The sequence below is a fragment of the Vipera ursinii genome (assembly GCF_947247035.1).
Source record: "Vipera ursinii genome assembly, chromosome: 4".
Taxonomy (NCBI): domain Eukaryota; kingdom Metazoa; phylum Chordata; class Lepidosauria; order Squamata; family Viperidae; genus Vipera; species Vipera ursinii.
The window spans coordinates 85,884,413-85,904,276 of NC_139514.1; the positions used below are offsets into that span (position 1 = coordinate 85,884,413).

A 19,864-nucleotide genomic window follows, 5' to 3' on the forward strand; every position below is an offset into this window, starting at 1 on the left:
TTTTGCCAGGTTTTGCCAATTCTTATCTTTAAGATAATGTCAAGGTCAAATCTGAATTTGAGCCAAATCTCCAGAACAGAGAGGAGGTTTACTTGCTGTATCAGGTTTTGCCACAAGATGTCCTCAGTAGCATATAAAATATTTTCCAAACTTATGAAAATCCATTTTTTTCCTTTTTGCCCTTCTTTTACAGCTTAAAAGGTAGATAGGATAGTAGGTACCCGTAAAAATAAGGATTTTTTTAATAGCCCAAGAGTTCCAAAAGTACAAATAAGATTGCTTAATTATTCAGTTAATAATTTCCGTTTCTTTTAAGGCTTTAAGATTTTAATTCCCCAAGTAGTCGCCATTCTTTCAAGTGGGGAGGAGACAATTTTCAGGAAAGTCCCACAGGAAAATAGGGGAGTAAGAAAGGTAAGATCTCACCCAGATCCTCCAGATTGCTTCGTTGTGCTTGATGGTGCTTTTGGCTTTCGGCAGGGAATGGCTTAATGATCGGGCATATTAATGACCGATCTCTTCTTTTTCAGGCCAGAGGAGCTGCTCCGGATCAAGTGGAGGGCTGCTGCCCTTTCGCGATCACAGGGAGGGCCTCCTCATGGTGGTTTCCCCTCCAGGGTGACTTTTGACCCTTTTCAGGGTCCTCCGAGGAAGAAAGATAGGACGGCGGGGAGAGGGTTTTTCCCGCATGTCTGTAGGTACTATGTGCGCAAACCGGAAGCCCATTTTACTCCTTATACACTGGTAAAACCTCTGAAAAAGTAAGCCTAGAGCCTATCCTGCTAAGTTCCTGCCCCAAGCTCTGGAAATCATTCTGCACAGAGAGTACATCTTTTGGGGACAGGTCATTAGTGCCAAGATGTACAGTAGCATCCACATCACAGTCCTTGATGGCATTCTTGACTATTTTAAAAGTACGCTTCTTGTCCCTACTGGCAGTAGCACCTGGAAGACACCTGACCTCTTTCGAAACCTCTGTGTCCTTTCCTAAATTTACATGTCTCATAATTGAATCACCAACCAGAAGGTGGCTTCTCTTTTTGGATGCCTTCCTCTTCTTCATGACTGATGTGTAATATTTGATTCACACTTCTCCCTGTCAAAAACAAGTTCTTCACCTCTGACCACGATCCCCTGCTTATTTGAGTTATCATCACAACTACCTTGACCTATCTCCTTAATGTCCCTATTAAGGTCAGCAAGCACACTGTATCTGTTATGCAGGGACACAGCGAAAGCTTTGTGTTTATGGTTCACAGCTCTCACCCTGCCAGATCCCACAGTTGTCCACACTGCCCTTCTTCTGCAGGATCTTTGCGGTAGAGGGGGCTGATGGCAGAGGCTCAATAGAGTAGAAGGGCTGAACTGGACACCTAATTTCTGCCTGAAGAGCACAGATTACAGACCCTAGATAAGTAAACTGTCCTTGTAGACTAGTGATTCATTTACTGTACAGATAAGACAGTTTCCAAATTTGAAAAGAGTACTGTGAAAGACAGGTGAAAAACAAGTGTTGCACTGAACTAAGCCAGACGTTCTGAGATGAAAGGAATCTCAGACACTCGCCCTGAATGTACCACAGATGTTTTTGATTTTTAGTTATATGATTCGCTACTTTCCTCCTCCACCCTCCTCCTTCTTAACTCACAGATTGTAGCTCTTTGATGACCAGTATTAAATGTCCTAATTATGCCATTGTGGAAATTAAAAGACATGAGCATGGCTTTACATACTGAAACTCACATGCATTATTTGCCATTTTTCTAATAATTTTTTTAAAAATCTATATGCTCTGCCTGATGTGCAAAGGAGGGGGCTGCAGCTTTTAAACATTCTGCAGATACATGTTTGTATGCATTTATTTATATAATGTATATAGGTGTGAATAAAATATTAACAATTTTGTCTATTGTTGAGAATACACAAAATTGAAATATGACTGGACGCATTTCTGCAGAACTACATAGAAATTGTCACCTGGTTCCTCTTCATTATCAGAACTGCAGTTTTCAGTTCTGTGTGTGTGTATGAGTGTGTGTGTGTGTATCATGTTTATTAGATAGCTAGATTGATAGCTAGATAGAGATATATAAGTATAATACATACACACTCATTAATGTTTTTCCTGCATTCTTTGTTGTGGTGGTGGTGGCAGTGGTGAATAAAATTCCTCAATTCTAAAAAGATGTGAGTAGGAGGCTACCCTGCTGCTGGAAGCATGAGGAAGGACATTTTTGTTGATTTTTTTCCTGTTCAAAGCAGCTAAATTTAATAGGGACAGAAGAACATGGTAAAGAGCTTAACATTCTTTCTTGCTGCTTGGTGGAAGAATTATAGACACTTAGAAAGCTTGATAATCTTGTACAAAGGGAAAAAACAGACCAACCTATCAAAAACAGTGCCATAAAAAACAGATTAGAAACACAAGTTAAGATAGGCAAGAAAATGATAAGTGAGCACCTGTCCAGCCTAGATGAGTTCAAATCACCAGGACCAGATGGATTACACCCCAAGGTTCTGAAGGGATTGACAGATGTGATCTCAGAACCACTGAACTATATCTTTCAAAGATACTGGAGCACTGGGGAACTACCAGAGGACTGAAAAAGAGCTGATGTAGTTCCCATCTTCAAAAAAGGGAAAAAATTAGATCCAGGAAACTACAGACCTATCAGCCTGACCTCAATACCTGGGAAGATTCTGGAAAAGATAATCAATGCCTTGGTAAGGCCACACTTGGAATACTGCATCCAGTTTTGGTCGCCACGATGTAAAAAAGATGTTGAGACTCTAGAAAGAATACAGAGAAGAGCAACAAGGATGATTAGACGTCTGGAGGCTAAAACATACAAGGAATGGCTGCTGGAATTGGGTATGTGTAGTTTAATGAAGAGAAGGACTAGGGGTGACATGATAGCAGTATTCCAAGATCTCAGGGGTTGCCAGAAAGAAGAGGGAGTCAAGCTATTCTCCAAAGCGCTGAAGGCAGGACAAGAAGCAACGGATGGAAACTAATCAAGGAGAGAAGCAACTTAGAACTAAGGAGAAACTTCCTGACACAACAATTAACCAGTGGAACAACCTGCCTCCAGAAGCGGTGAATGCTGGAAGTTTTTAAGAAGAGATTGGATACCCATTTGTCTGAAATGGTATAGGATTTCCTGCCTGAGCAGGGGATTGGACTAGATGACCTCCAAGGTCCATTTCAACTTTATTATTATTTATTATAAATCTTAATATTATCCAAACCTGGAAACATTATAAAATATGAAATTTGTTAAGTATGGCTTACCCAAACAGTAGTGTTACTTATTTCTCACAGTAATATTACCTTCACTTTCTTTGATATGCAAACCACAGCATGCTCAGAGTTCAGTTTTTGTGTGATATATGACTCACCAATGGCAATGGCCCAGTAAAGCTCTGATCCATTCAATAACTCACCACATGCAATGGCAGAATAAGTAGGTGATCCTGGTACTTGTAGCAAAATCCGAAATGGAGCAACACGTGCATTAGAATCAAGTACAGCATCCAGAGCTCCTACTAGACGACCTAGAGGAAAAGGGTAGTTGAAAAATAGACTTTTACTCACAATGTATGTCAATCAAACTAAATTTTATGGTTAAAAACTAACACACTAGTAGGAATAAGCAATAAATGGAACAGGAGGAACTTGTGTTAATTATGTTCATGAGATTTAATTTAGCCAGCAATATTACTTCTAAATGTAGTTTATCAAAATCCAACTCTGGAATTCACAGGATTGAAATCACTGTTCTGAAGTCAGATTTAGTAGGAGTGGCAGAATATGTGGGCAGAGTTAAAATAGGGATCAGCCTGAAATCCCTAGGTAGCCACAAGCAGACTAAGTCCACCCGCCGCCTTGAATTCAATTGACACTTTTCTAACTCCAAGCAGGTATTAACAATTGGTTGAGAAGATTCCTGTGCATAGGCATTTTAGCAATAAATCAGTTTAATTGGACCTTCGTGTGTTTGCACCAGACAGAATTTAAGTCTTGAGAATTGTTGTTGTTACAGATATAGTCCAGTAATGATAAAACTTGAAAATGATAAAACTTTAATGCATTATCCAGTGGCTTAGTAAATTATTGGCAAGACCAAAACTATACCTCCCTATGCACTTGTATTAAATTTCACTGCAGTGCATGAACAACATAGATTTTTTTCTGGAGCTAAGATATGAAACAATTGTGCCAATGCTTTCAATTTTTACAAGGAATATAACTACTGTATCATAACAGCATGGGGAGAAAACAATTAACAGTGCTTCCATGCAACTTGACACTTCTACTTTCATCACCTATTGCTTTAGTCTGGTGATTAATTCTTCAAAGATCACCATTAGGCAAGCTTTGCATTTTAATGAGAACTATGTTTAAGGGTATAGAAGGAAATATAATAAAAAAACTAGACTAGAAAAAAAATCAACTTCCTTTGGAGTTCACACGTACTTGAATTAAAAAGTACAAACACCACTTTTTAAAACAGACAAATATCTAAAATATTTGTAAAATTTATAGGCTGCCTGTCAACTCTAAAAATGAGCATATTTTAGATATTTGTCTGTTTTAAAAAGTGGTGTGTACTTTTTAATTCAAGTATGTGTGAACTCCAGAGGAAGCTGATTTTTTCTAATCTAGTTTTGTTCCGTATATCTTTGATTACATTTCCTTCTATACCCTTAAACATCATTCTCAAAGTAACTCTGGGTGGCTTACAATCATAGAAAATTAAAACTATAAAGTAAAAACAGAAATAAGTTAATATAAAATCCAGAACACCACGGCCCAATTAAAAGTTGGGGAGGGTGAGAGCAAGATAGTGGAGAGGTGGGATCTGTTGTTAATCAATCAACCATCTGCACTGTCATATTCCCCCATTGGGGCCCCAGGTTAACTGACAGAGTGAGGTCTTAAGGATCTTCCAGAAGGTCAGGAGGGTCAGGGCCAAACTCATACTGTGGGCAAAGATGTTTCACAGGGCAGGTGCAATGGCAAAAAGGTTCTTCTCCTGGACCCCACTCACCAGAATAATTGGGCTGATGAGGTCCACAGCACACTTCCTCTGCTGGCACAGGTACTATAGTTGTGTTGGAAGTGCTGAAGTGCTTCTGGGTTGAAGGGATTGGATGGTGACATCAACACTGCCTGGGGGACGCCCAGTTGGGGGCTCCTTTCACATCTCTGTTATATTACCCACCAAAGTGGTACCCATTATCTACTTGTGGTCACTTACTTTCAAACTGCTGGGTCAGCAGAAGCTGGAGTATATAATAGGAGCTCACCCCGCCCAGCAGCAGCAACAGGGTCTCAAATGTGAGCCTGCTGGGACAGGTGGGACAGGCCAATCCCAATGGGATGAGATGATCTCTCAAGTAGCCTGGACCCATGCCATGAAGAGCTTTAAAGATGGTTACCTTGAATTGCAACCGGAAGCAGACTGACAGCAAATGCAGCTCGCATAGGAGTAGTGTTACATGGGCCATTCTTAGGGCCCCAAGAACTGCCTAAGCCACTGCACTCTGCACCAGTTTGGGTTTCTGAATATTCTTCAAGGATAGCCCTATGTAAACCATATTACAGAAGTCCAGCCCATGAGATGACTAGGGCCTGAATGACTGAGAAAAGGGACTCATGAATAAGGAAAGATACAACTGGTGCACAACCTGAAGCTGAGCAAAGGCTCTCCAAGCCATGACTGCCATCTGCTCTTTGAACAGGAATCACAAGTCCAGGAGAACTCCTAAGTTGCAGACCGGATGTATTATTTATTAATTATATTGCATGTATAAGCACTGTATGTATAGTGGAATATGCACCAGGAGAAACAGCAGGGAAATTTTTTTGCAACACAGAGCTTTCCTAGAGAGAAGACCAGATTAATAGACTTTGCAGTGCTGAGCTAGATATAGCTACCATAGTAGTTTTAAAAGTTACAGCTTTAGTTTGGCAAGATTCTGTCCATTAGATGCAAGCAAATGAGGAGTGAACTCAATTGGACTTTGCTGTGTTGTCTCTGGGCTTGGCTTGACACTAAGGTCTTATCTCTAATAAGGATCGGGAACTGGAATGGGCCAAATCTAAAATAGGCTTCAAGATATAACTTTAGAAAATGGATGGCACAGATGAGATGAAGCAACCTTGTTGAAAATATTATTTACTTCAAGAAAATAATACAGCATTCTATTACAAGAAACCTTAGTGCCAAATAAGTGTTGACAATCTACTTAAGTAGATTAGAGAATCAGTAGTTCAGTATGCATCAGTCTAGGATATGTATGTAAAAGTGAAACTTAACAACTCTTAACAATGAAACCAATAGAAAATATCACATATGTGTACTTCTTGTTTCATACTTGTTCAATTCCTCTTTCACAACTGAATTATTGGTCTCATAATCTAGTTGTTTTGCTTTAACCTTTCCATCACTTATTTTATATATAACAAATCAGCAATAAAACAAAAAAATGTTCCGCACTGTAAATACAATATAACCCCTCCTTAAGTTTATTTATTTTATCGATTTTAAATATGTCTGTTCTACAATTGATTTGGTCACAGTGAGATTTTTTTTAAAAAAAAGTAATATAAACTACATATAGAGTATCTCAGTTGTTGACAGCACTGGCTAGTCCCAGCTGGGTTCAGAAGCCAAGAAATACGGGGTTTGTTTAGTAATTGGATGTGAAATCTCAATAATCCACAAAGTCAACAAGAGTTGTAACAAAAACATTGTTAAAAATCTTATAACAAAAACCTACAACCTAGTAAATACTAACTTAATACAGAAACTAGATAACCTGATAAAGAGAACCCATAACAACCTAACCAAGAAATATAAAATCACAAAAGAAAAACAGTGGTAGATGAAAAGCAATGGGTCCATTCTCCCATGCTTCTATGGACATCTACAAATACATAAACCTTACATACATCTTCATTCAATTGCATTATCAGGAAGCCCAACATACAACACAGCTTCTTACAAAACAACTTGAATATCTCACAGAGAGGAACAGATATTCTAGCAGCTCCCCACTACATTGTCTCAAGAAAATAAAAGATCCAATAAAAGAAGTATAGGAGATTATGGTTTCATTTGATGTCATAGCACTCTTTAGATCCATAGTCACAAAACTGTCAGCAGTACTGTCAGCAGTACTAAACAACACATCTAACCTAATCAAATAGACTAAGATCAAAATGCCTAGAATCATGGATCTCATCAACTTCTGCCTCACTACCTAGTTTCAGTTTGACATACAAATATACCAACAGATCAGAGGAACACCCATGGGATCACCATTTTCAGGAATCATAGCAAAGACCATAATACAGCATCTAGACAATATAGTTCTCCCATTTATGCAGGCAAAAATATGGATCTGTTGTGTAGATAACTGTCTTTGTAACAAAAAGGAAAAAAAATACACAATCAACATCTTCAAAGGAATAAAATCCACAAGGGAAGAAGAAAACAATAACATATTTCCTTCCTGGATATCCTCATCAGCAGAGGAAATGATAGCAAATCAGAAACACAAAATCTATCAAAAAAACCATCCACACTAGCCAAATGCTCCATTACCAAAGTAACAACCCAAATTCCCACAAGAGGAGCTGTGTAACATTATTCAGATGAGCAATAATGCACTGCAATTGCATTTAGAACATCAGAAAAAAGAAAACAGACCACCTATATAACATCTTTCAACAAAATGGATACCTATACAACTTTATCAAAAAGTATTTGATCATTCAAGCCACTATAGCACAACTAACACAAGCTATGAAAAAGATAATACTGCCATACATCAAAAACATCTCAGAGACAACTAAAAGATTATTATAACCACAGAGCATCACTGCCGCACAGAATCCAATTAAAACCCTCTGAAATATCTTAAGTGAACTAAAAGACCCAGTAGCCCAAGAAGAAAAAATCAGGACTTATCTACAAACAGACAATGGAAGGACTGTAATGGCCACTAAAGGTAGTCCTTGACATACAGTATGACTGTATTGGAGCTCAGCCATTGGAGTCGTATGTCATGGGTTTTGCAGTGGTTATTAAGCAAACACAACTGTAGTAAAATAAATGCCATGGTCATTAAATGTCTCTGTCGTTAAGTGACCCCACTGTTTGCAATGGCACAGTTTTGCTGAAAAATGGAGGTAACTTCCGTATTTAGCAAAACCATAATAAAATGTGGTCATCTGACTATAGGACATTACAACTGTCTCTAAATGTGGGCATGTTGCTGAGTGCCTGAAGTGAAGTCATGTGACTGTACTCTCCCCACTGTCATAACTGGGTTATAACTCTCTTTTTCAGATAGGTTGCAACTTTGAGCAGTTGTAGGACAGACAGGCAGAAGATTAGCAGAGTGCATCCATGAACACCAACTGTCAACTCTACAACAAACCTGGCTGCAGCCATCTTGCTTGTTCTAAGCTGCCACATGAATGGGAGGGGGTGCGGAGGATCTTCGCTAGTCTAAACAATTCTGTGTTCCTTGGGAACCAAGGTCATTCTGTTGGTTATTCTAGGTGGTTGGGTGGGGTGTTAGAAAGCCTGCCAAGCTATTCTATTGGGAAATGTAGCTGATTGCATGGCACTCAGGAGGGAAGTTTGACTTTGTAATACTGTAACTCTTTGGAAGGAATTTTAGACTTGGTTTCACTTTTGACCATACCAATATTTTGTATCCATTAAACATGTTCTTTGAGGAAGCCTCTAGCCTCGGAGTTCTGATTTATTTGGCTCTATCTATCAGAACCATTAAACTAGCAGTTAGAAAACATGATGAAAACTCCTAATTTCACAAGGCATGGAGAGACTTAGCCATAGCTTCAACTGAGAAGCTGTGAATATCCTAGATCAAGGTAAACCAAAAAATGCTAGGGAATTCCTGGAAGCCTGGAACTTGGACAAATCAACCATCAACAGGTACATAGAGCTAACCAACATTTACACACCATTCAAAAAAAAAACAATTAAAAAATCTACAAAGGAAACTGAACAGCTCTTTACCAGCAATCAACACTTAGATGAGCAGGGATTAACACAAAGATTAACATCAGATCAAGCAGTAAACATCAGCCTAATCAAGCACCTACAAAGGAGAAAACAAAACCTCTACCAACACAGCAAGCTACTGTATATAACACCACTAAAAAACCCCAAGTAAAACTCTCAGCCTGGGCCGGAAAGCTCAAAGAGCCAGGTCTTCAGATCCCGGCGAAATGAACGAAGGTCGGGGGCAGTCCTAAGCTCTGCGGGCAGCTGGTTCCAGAGGGCAGGTGCACCCATAGAGAAGGCCCTCCCTCTGGGTGTTATCCGCCGGCAATCTTTTACCAGCGGCACCCTGAGAAGGCCCTCCCTGTGGGAGCGCACTGGACGAAGGGAACTTGATGCTGGCAGCAGGTGTTCCCTCAGATATCCCGGACCCAAGCCATTTAGGGCTTTACAGGTCATCACCAGCACCTTGAATCTCACCTGGAGGGCAACCGGAAGCCAATGCAGCTTGCGGAGTAGAGGTGTTACATGGGAGTGTCGGGAAACCCCCATCGCAACTTGCGCAGCCGCATTCTGCACCAGTTGAAGCCTCCGAGTGGTCCTCAAGGGCAGCCCCATGTAGAGAGCGTTGCAGTAGTCTAAACGGGAGGTCACAAGTGCATGAGTGACTGTGCGTAGGGCATCTCGGTCCAGGTAGGGTCGCGAACCTGGGCAAAAGCCCTCCTGGTCACGGTTCCTATGTGGTCTTCAAAATTGAGCCATGAATCCAGGAGGACGCCCAAGTTGCGAGTCCTATCAACGGGGGGTAACACCTCACCCCCCATCGTTAAAGATGGAATAGTCTGGTTGACCTGAGATGCCGGTATGCACAGCCACTCAGTCTTGGCAGGATTGAGACGAAGCCTGTTTCTCCCCATCCAGACCCGGACCGCCTCCAGGCAACGGGACATCAAGGCGAGGGCATCGCTGGGTTGGTTCGGGGTGGAGAAAAAAAGTTGGGTATCAGCAGCATACTGATGATGCCCCACCCCAAAACCCCGAATGATCTCGCCCAGCGGCTTCATATAGATGTTGAACAGGAGGGGAGAGAGAACCGACCCCTGAGGAACTCCTCGGGGCAGATCTCTGCCCTCCCATCAACACCGACTGCGAGCGGCCCAGGAGATAGGAGGAGAACCACCGTAGAATGGTGCCTCCCACTCCCAACCCCCTGAGACACCGCAGTAGGATACCATGGTCGATGGTATCTAAAGCCGCTGAGAGATCTAATAGGACTAGGACAGAGGAACAACCCCTGTCCCGAGCCCACCAGAGATCATTCACCAGCGCGACCAATGCCATCTCCATGCTGTATCCGGGCCTGAAACCCGATTGGTACGGGTCCAGATAATCAGTTTCCTCCAGGAACAGAGGAAGCTGATGTGCCACCACACTCTCAACAACCTTCGCCAAAAAGTGAAGGTTGGAGACTGGACGATAGTTATTTACAACAGCCAGGTCCAGGACAGGCTTCTTGAGGAGGGGTCTCACCACCGCCTCCTTCAAGTTGGCGGGGAAGATACCCTCCTTCAAGGAAGCAGTTATTACTACCTGGAACCAGCCTCATGTCTCCTCCCAGGCCACATAAACCAGCCAGGAGGGGCACGGGTCCAACAAACAGGTGGTGGAGCTCAGCCACCCCATCATCCTGTCCACATCATCAGGGGAAGCAGGATCAAACTCAGTCTAGATAACATGCTCAAGACCGTCCGATTCCTCCACATCAGACTCTGCCCAGTCAGAGTCCAAACCTGCCCGGATCTGAGTGATTTTGTCCGTCAGATGATGACTAAACTCCTCGGCCCGTCCCTGTAAGGGATCCTCCCTCACCTCCTGATTAAGAAGGGAGCGAGTCACCCTAAACAGGGCGGCCGGGCAATTATCTGCGGACACGATGAGGGCAGTGAAGTAATTAGCCTTCGCCATCCTCATCACCGCAAGATAAGACCTTATAAAGATTCTTAACTGCAATCAGTCAGATTCAGATCGGCTGGATCTCCAATAGCTCTCTAGACCCCGTCTCCTATGCTTCATCTCCCGGAGCTCCACAGAAAACCTTGGAGCCCACCGGGATCTGCGCCGGGTAAGGGGTCGCAAGGGTACAACACGGTCGAGTGCCTCGGTGGCAGCCCTTTCCCAGGCATCCACCAAGGCTTTGGCCGGGCTGTGAGTGGTCGGACATTACATAGTCTGGTAATGAAATATCTCCAAGCAAATAACCAAATTCAGAGAGCACCAAAGATTCCACAAGTCAAGAAGAGTCAATCTAAATTTGAAGGCAATTTGATTTTATTTATATGTAAAATATAAAATGTTAAGACTCATGGAAAAGATTTCATAAAAATTATTATATGAATTAGTATTCTACCAAGGCCAACAGATACTAGGAAAGGAGGAGACAGTGGAAAATGAATTAGTGCCAGATGGCATAATCAATCTCAAATTCCCACTAGGTGGACGGCTCCAGTCTATTGCCTGGGCTGAAGCAACTGTCAACTGCCAGTTTGGGCAACAGAAAGGGAATTTCTGTAAGATGTGCAAATCAGGAAGTAAACATTGCTAAATTCCCCTAAATATTCATGCAGTGTAGTTGCTATATAATATCTTTCCAGTGTAGCTGCTATATAATAATCCTTGTACAAAAAATTCTCAACATTTTAGTCAAGTATGGTTTCTAAACTTTGTCCTAACTCTGAGATTTGGAATGGAGGGCTGTATTCAGAAAAGAAAAAAGGAATTCTTGAAGTATGAATGACTTTTCATCAATATTAAAATGGGAAATGCTATTTATATACTGCCTTAATATTTTTATAAATATCTCAAGGCAGTGAATATATCTAATACTCCTTCCTCTTCCTATTTTCCTCACAGTAATAACCCTGTGAGGTGGATTGGGTTGAGAGACACAGAATCAAAGTCACCCAGCTGGCTTTTATGCCTAAAGTGAGATTAGAACTCACTTTATATTTGTACAATCTAATCATTCATATGAATCTTCCTGAAATGGATTGTTTTGTAAGACAGGATACTTCTTTACCAAATAGCAGTTTGGAGGATCTGGAGGAAAACTAATCTGGAGGAAAACTAAATTCATAAATAATTTAAGTATGATTGAACAGGTTTTTAAAAAATAAATAAATCAAAAAAGTATCTTAAAATCCAAGCCGTTAAGTAAGAGCAGAAAGCATGGGAGGTCTTCATCCTTCTGAGTGTGTTAAAACAATCTGAATATCTGAAAACTCAATACAAATGTTATTTCTGATTTTTAAAAAGGAACCTAATTTGTACTGCTTTCTAATTCATTCATCTATCTGCAGCAAAATGAATCCTTCTAACATTGAATTTATTTCTTTTCATACAAAACTTTAAAGATTCATCTAGCACTGAATTTCTTTCCATATGCTTATTTTAGGTGCTTTGAGTCAAGAGGTACTTAGAGAACAGCAGTCAAACTCTTAGCATTGCCAGCTGTCTTACTCCACCCTTTTTACAGCCTGATAAATGTCCTACCGGCTGAAAATGGTGGATGAGGCTATTTAGTAGAGAGAAGCTAAACAGCATTCTGCTACTGTTGTGGGGGTTTAAAAGAAGCTTACAATATTTGCTTCATCATTTGCACTGACTTGTAAAGATGATGGCCGTATCTGCATGTTTATATCTCGACTGAATATGCATAAAGCCTCTCTTCTACTGCTTTTGCAATAAACCAAAACATTTTAAATTAATCTGTTTCCTATTTTTTCCCTACACTGTTGTTAATTGCTAGTGACTTTTGAGTAAGTCAAAACACTTCAACTTAGCTTCAGATTGGCTTGTTATCTTGCTTGTTCCTAAACTATGGTTTTCCAATTTGGATGAAATAATCAGTTAAACTTAATTAAAGACTTTTTGGGTTATTTGGCTACTTGCAAAAGGGGATTGCCTATACTGCTAAAACATTTGTCTGAATAGTGGTGAAACATTGAAGATAGTAGTGGCTAGATGAAGAATGGTTAAGTAGTTTCATGCTTTATTTCTTGGTCATGTACAGGTAGTCCTTAACTTATGACAATTGAGTCCAAAATTTCCACTGTTAAGCAAGGCAGTTGATGAGTTGTGACCCATTTTACGAAGTTTTGTCAGTTAAGTGAATTGTGTGATCGTTAAGCGCAGGGCTTTTTTTGTCATAGAATGCACCGGAACAGAGTTCCAGCACCTTTTTTCAACAGATTGTCCAGAGTTGCGTTCTTTTCCTATTGTTTCCCTTCCTATCCTCGTTTTTACAGAAGGTGAGTTGTGAGGTTAAAAAAGAGGCAAAGCGAGAGGAAAGAAAGGCGGCTGACGTGGAAGCTTGCCCGACAGCGAAACTTTGCTGTTTCAGTTCCTTGGGTGGTCCAAAGGCTGGGATGTCTATGAAAATCTCTTTTTAGTCTTTTATATTTTATATTCAAACTGCAGAGGGGAAGAATAAAAATAAAGCCAATGTCTTGTGATTTGGAGTAATATATATTATTACTATAGTAATATATATAGTAATATATACAGTATTATATATATAATATATATAACAATAGGTATTAATTATGTATTGGTCAGATGTAAAGGTAGACCTACAGTATAAAGTTTAATCAGATCTATTTATTAAATTGGGTTTAACTTAAAGGTAAATTAGAAGTAATCTGTTCACTGACAAAGTTTCAACTTTAATATGTTTCAAGTCAATATCCATATTAAACTCCAAATGTAATTTTTCCACCTTGTTTGACAACTTCTTAAAAATAATTCAATCTTTTACGAACAACCAAATTTTGTTTTATCAGGCCAATTTCATTCCACATAGAAACCTGACATTTCCATTCATTAAACTAAATGGGTATGCCAGTGGTAAATGTCCCAAAAGATTAATAAAATGCCTTCTTGTAATTTAAAGCCACACAGTGCATGGTAACATTAATAGTATTAACTTAGCTTGAACAAAATCCTAGTCTTTTAGATACACTAAAAATTGAAGGGTTTTTTTTCCAACTACAAAGGTAAACCTTGTAGGGTAGGCATGGCGGGTTGTATGACGTGTATGAGTTCCAGCACTTTTTTTTTTTTTACAAAAAAAAGCACTGGTTATGCGAATCTGGTTTCCTGAATTAATTTTGCTTCTCTAAAGCTGGAAATGGTGATTACATGACCCCAGAACAGACAATTAACAATTGCCAAGTGCCCAAATTTTAATCATGTAATCAATCGTTAAGTGTAAAAACCGGTCATAAGTGACCTTTCCTAGTACTCCTGTATCTACGAACAGTCACTAAACAAATGGTTGCAAGTTGAGACTATTTGCATGGTTTATGTATGTATGCCAACATATGTATGTATGTACGTATGTCAGCCAGCAATTGTCCTGTGCCTTGTTTTCATTTGTATATTGTCACTGAATGGAGGGAAAGGAAAACTAAATGACTCTTGAGTTGATATTGTACCTGAGAAATCTAAAAATAATAGAATTCAATTACTATAAAATAATAATCAGAATGAGAAGTCTGGTCTTGCAGGAAGATCTGAATTGAGTTGACACTACTTTCATTGCTAAGGATGTGCTTATAATAAAATAAAAAGGAAATCACTTGCCTGAATGATTGGTTGAAATAATAATGGATTTATTTACATAAGGTTTAAGCTATAAAAAGACCTGAAACATTTTCTGGAAAGCCCATAAGTAAGAGTTCCTAGAGATTTCTGCTGCAATATTGTTCTGGTTTTAGAGTCTAGGTCTAGGAGATATTAAACATATTTTTTCTGGAAAATGTAAATCTATTAAAGTTTGAAACAATCAGATAATCTCCACAGTTAGAATTACTGTAGTTATTATTTTTATTTAAAAATAAAAAATGATTATTTAATTATAGCAGCCAAAACTGTAATTGTGCAACACAGGAAAACCTTACAGGTGAAACTCAAAAAAATAGAATATTGTGCAAAAGTTCATTTATTTCAGTAATGCAACTTAAAAGGGGAAACTAATAAATGAGATAGACTCATTACATGCAAAGCAAGATAGTTCAAGCCGTGATTTGTCATAATTGTGATGATTATGGCGTACAGCTCATGAAAACCCCAAAAACACAATCTCAGAAAATTAGAATATTACATGCAATCAATAAAACAAGGAGTGTACATAGAACAATATCGGACCTCTGAAAAGTATAAGCATGCATATGTACTCAGTACTTGGTTTGCGCCCCTTTTGCAGCAATTACTGCCTCAATGCGGCATGGCATGGAAGCTATTAGCCTGTGGCACTACTGAGGTGTTATGGAAGACCAGGATGCTTCAATAGCGGCCTTTAGCTCTCCTGCATTGCTCGATCTCATGTGTCTCATCTTTCTCTTGGCAATGTCCCATAGATTCTCTATGGGGTTCAGGTCAGGCCAGTTTGCTGGCCAATCAAGCACAGTAATCCCACGGTCATTGAACCAGGTTTTGGTGCTTTTGGCAGTGTGGGCAGGTGCCAAGTCCTGCTGGACAATTAAGTCAGCATCCCCATAAAGCTCGTCTGAGGAAGGAAGCATGAAGTGCTCCAAAATCTCCTGGTAGACGGCTGCGTTGACCCTGGACGTAATGAAGCACAGTGGACCAACACCAGCAGATGACATGGCTACCCAAATCAACACAGACTGTGGAAACTTCACACTGGACTTCAAGCATCTTGCAGTGAGTGCCTCTCCATTCTTCTTCCAGACTCTGGGTCCTTGGTTTCCAAATGAGATGCAAAAGTTGCTCTCATCAGAAAAGAGGACTTTGGACCACTGAGCAACAGACCAGGTCTGTTTTTCTTTAGCCCAGGTAAGATGCTTCTGATGTTGTTTGTTGTTCAGGAGCGGCTTGACAAGAGGAATACGACATTTGAAGCCCATGTCCAGGATCCGTCTGTGTGTGGTGGCTCTTGATGCACTGACTCCAGCCTCACTCCACTCCTTGTGAAAGTCCCCAACACTTTTGAATGGCCTTTTCCTGACAATCCTCTCCAGCCTGCGGTCATCCCTGCTGCTTGTGCACCTTTTTCTTCCACACTTTTCCCTTCCATATAATTTTCTATTAATGTGCTTTGATATAGCACTCTGGGAACATCCAACTTCTTTTGCAATTACCTTTTGAGGCTTTCCCTCCTAATGGAGGGTGTCAATGATGGTTTTCTGCACAACTGTCAGGTCAGCAGTCTTCCCCATGATTGTGATTCCTACTGAACCAAACTGAGATACCATTTAAAGGCTCAGGAACCCTTTGCAGGTGTTATGGCTTAATTAGCTGATTAGAGTGGGACACTTTGAGCCTAGAATATTGCACCTTTTCACAATATTCTAAATTTCTGAGATTGTGGATTTGGTGTTTTCATGAGCTGTACGCCATAATCATCACAATTATGATAAATCACGGCTTGAACTATCTTGCTTTGCATGTAATGAGTCTATCTCACGTATTAGTTTCCCCTTTTAAGTTGCATTACTGAAATAAATGAACTCTTGCATGATATTCTAATTTTTTGAGTTTCACCTGTAGATAATATCTGATTTGGTGATTAGTAAAGCCTCTTCAATTAGAAAAAAAATCACAGGTAAAATAATGAGATTTCAGAAGCAGGTACCACAATTTTATCAAACTTGGTTGGATTTTATGAGTTACATTAATAGCAATAGATCTATTCCTTATGGTGTACTTCACACACACACACACAATTTAGTGAGACAATTTTTTTTAGTTTCATACTGCTGAAAATTTGTAATTGAATTCAGTAATATAATCACTGTTTATGAATGCCACATACTAATATTCTTCTTAATTAAGGGTCATCTTAATTCTAGCAGTTATGGAGATTATTTTTAGATCACTCAAAGCAGCAGTTAAATATAGTCAGTGGTATTTTCCTTTCAACGAAAACTTTGAGAAGATAAAATGAATAACCAGCCATTAATCTAATGAGAGAACAATATTCTCTCATTAGATTATTCTATCATTCCCTTATCATTGAAAGCCACTTTGGTCTAGTGGTTAAGGCACTGGGCTAGAAAGCAAGAAACTGTGAGTTCAGGTCTCGCCTTCACAATGAAAGCCAGCTGTGTGACCTTTCTCAGCCCAACTCGCCTCCCAGGGTTATTGCTGTGGGGAAAATAGGAGGAGAATACTGTGCTGGATATGTTCACTGCCTTGAGTTATTTGTAAAAAATAATAATGGCAATATATAAACAAACAAACATTTTTTAAAAAACAGTGTGTTATATTTAAAATAGAGACAATATGACATCTGGTGACAAATTGCTGTATGTTTGTATCAAATGTGTGTCATGTCTGACATAAAAGTTGGAATGCCAGGCTACCTCCAATTTGTCTAATACAGGGGTGTCAAACTGCCAGCCTGTGGACTAGATGCATCATGGTGAAACCATGTCCACCCCATTGCTGGCAATGGAAAAAAAGTTGCGATACGTCACGACATGTCACGTGACATTGCGAGTTTGACACCTCTGATCTAATGCCTATTTTCAAAAAGTGATGTTTTTAAAACATTTAAGCTTTAACTAAGAAAAAATCTTTATATATGCTAAATCTTGCTTACATATAACATTTAATCAGCAGCACACCAACACATCCAGTGACAATGTTATCCATACGTGATATGGAATGAATGTCAAAATGCAGAATAATCTTCAACAAAGCTAGTAAAAATATTTTTGAAAAACTTGTAAGTTTGATGGATAGATTTCAAGAATCAAGAGTTAGGGTGCATCCTAACCTTTTAAATCCAACTGATTTTGGTATGAGATTTTATTTTATATTAAATGTATATTTATTTATATACATTTATTTATACAGCACCTTATAAATATGTTTTTACGGAGACTGGATATGAAGGGTCTCTGAAATGTACTTAAAATATGGGAGGGAGAGCACAGCAAAACATAAGAGGAAAAGGAAGCGTGAATAAAAAAGGAAATACTGTGGAGTTACTTTAATTATACGTAGTTTGGCATAATAATAAAGGAAAAGGAGAATTTTAAGAGAAAATAATAGAGTTTATGGATGCAATATGGGAGGCTGTTACAACTATGGCTCAGTCTTTAACTTTAGCTGCATTATTTCCATAAACTTTAAAGTCTGTAGTCTTCTCACACCAGTTTCATAAAAGCAGGACATTCCTTCTTATAGTAATGATAATTAGCTACAAAGAATGTTGTCATCTGAATCCCTTGTGACAACCTCAAAGACACTTCCACCTCTATAAACCTGTTTAACAATGTGTTCAAAGATCCAGTTATCATGTAATAGCAACTGGAAAATTAACAAATTTCTTAAGGACTGTGAATGATGTTAATAGTTTAAAATAAAACTACACAAACATTACTATATGAAATTAATATATGAGTATTGTCAAGACAGTAGGCACATTAAATAATATCCTTCAATTATATCTTTCTCAAAACTAGATTTATCAGGATTTGATAGGGGTGGCAAAACATTGATCTAGTCAGGAAATAAATTTCAGTAGATTTAATGACTCTTTTTGTCTTGTGTTTAATATTTAGCATCATGTTTCATCTGAGCATTCAGTTTAATAGCTGTTAAATTATCACTGCAAATTATTTTTTTGTAAAGACTTCAGACTTGTTAACATATCTTGGGGAAATGGTTGCATCCACATATAGCACTAAATGAGAACATTTTAACCACTGTTTGTGAAACAAGCCACCTAGTTGGCACAATTTAAACAATAACTTATGAGTTTATACTTCATTCTAAGCCATGCAATGATAAGGTAAAGGCACAACATAGCCAGTGAATTCTATAAATTAATTATATATGATATAAATAATCTGTAGAAAAATATGAGAAACCTGATAATATAAATTAAGAAGTGATATAGAACATCATCAGAAACAGTAAAGAGTGAAAATAAATTAAAATGTATCACCTTCATCTCAATTTTAATATTTTCCTATTGCTTATTATCAACAATATTTATAAGTATATTGTTCATGAATATACTCTTTTTGTTACCAGTACAAATAACAGGGATTTTTATAAAATAGGAAAGCTGGATAGATGGAGCCAAAAGGGCATTACAAGTGGCTTGAAAGGAACAATGAAACTTGAAAAATTCCAGTTTTGAAATCCACTATCACTTCTATATATAGCAATGCATTTTAATTACAAGGTAGGTACAGCGGTAATTTGGGCTACTGAAGTATACTGTAGAATTATTACTATTTATATCTGAGGAATAAATTCAAGGTGCATAATTGCATTTTTAATAATCAGGACAAAATTGACACTACTAGCTTAGGAATTTCTGGTGTTTTCAGCATAATTAATTCAGAGAGGTACACTGTGTTCAAACATCATTAAGCCATAATGAGATTTGTTTAGCTTTGACTTATCATATTATATGAATCAAACATCATTAAAATAAGACCTTAGTTTAATAACTGAACCTAACTATAATCTATATTGAAACTGCTTCATAGACAAAGAAAATGCATGTAAGTTAGTCAACAACTAATTTCACAACTAGTTGGCTGGCTGTGAGCCAAATCATTGTGGACTCTTAGTGACCATACAATTATGTGGAAAGCTATCATGCCATCACTGTAGTAAAAAAAATGTCAACAATATTAAAAATGATGAGTTTATTTCTATAATTAGTTTCACCATGACTATTCTGAACCAGGACTATAAGTTAATAATAAATATTATTTAATACTTTTATTATTATTTAGGATATTTTCAGATATATTTGAACTGTTGAAGAATATTTT

The 19,864-nt window shown here is 38.6% G+C and overlaps 1 protein-coding gene across 2 annotated transcripts in view; it reads right to left on the reverse strand.

Moving 5' to 3' along the window:
• The window catches only part of TBC1D8 (TBC1 domain family member 8), a 53,106-nt gene that overhangs the window by 31,734 nt on the left and 1,508 nt on the right, over positions 1-19,864 (reverse strand). For both annotated transcript variants that reach the window (XM_083362986.1, XM_083362985.1), the window contains exon 2: positions 3,445-3,555. In XM_083362986.1, the coding sequence (XP_083219112.1) occupies positions 3,445-3,555 (111 nt within the window). The remainder of the gene's footprint in view (positions 1-3,444; positions 3,556-19,864) is intronic.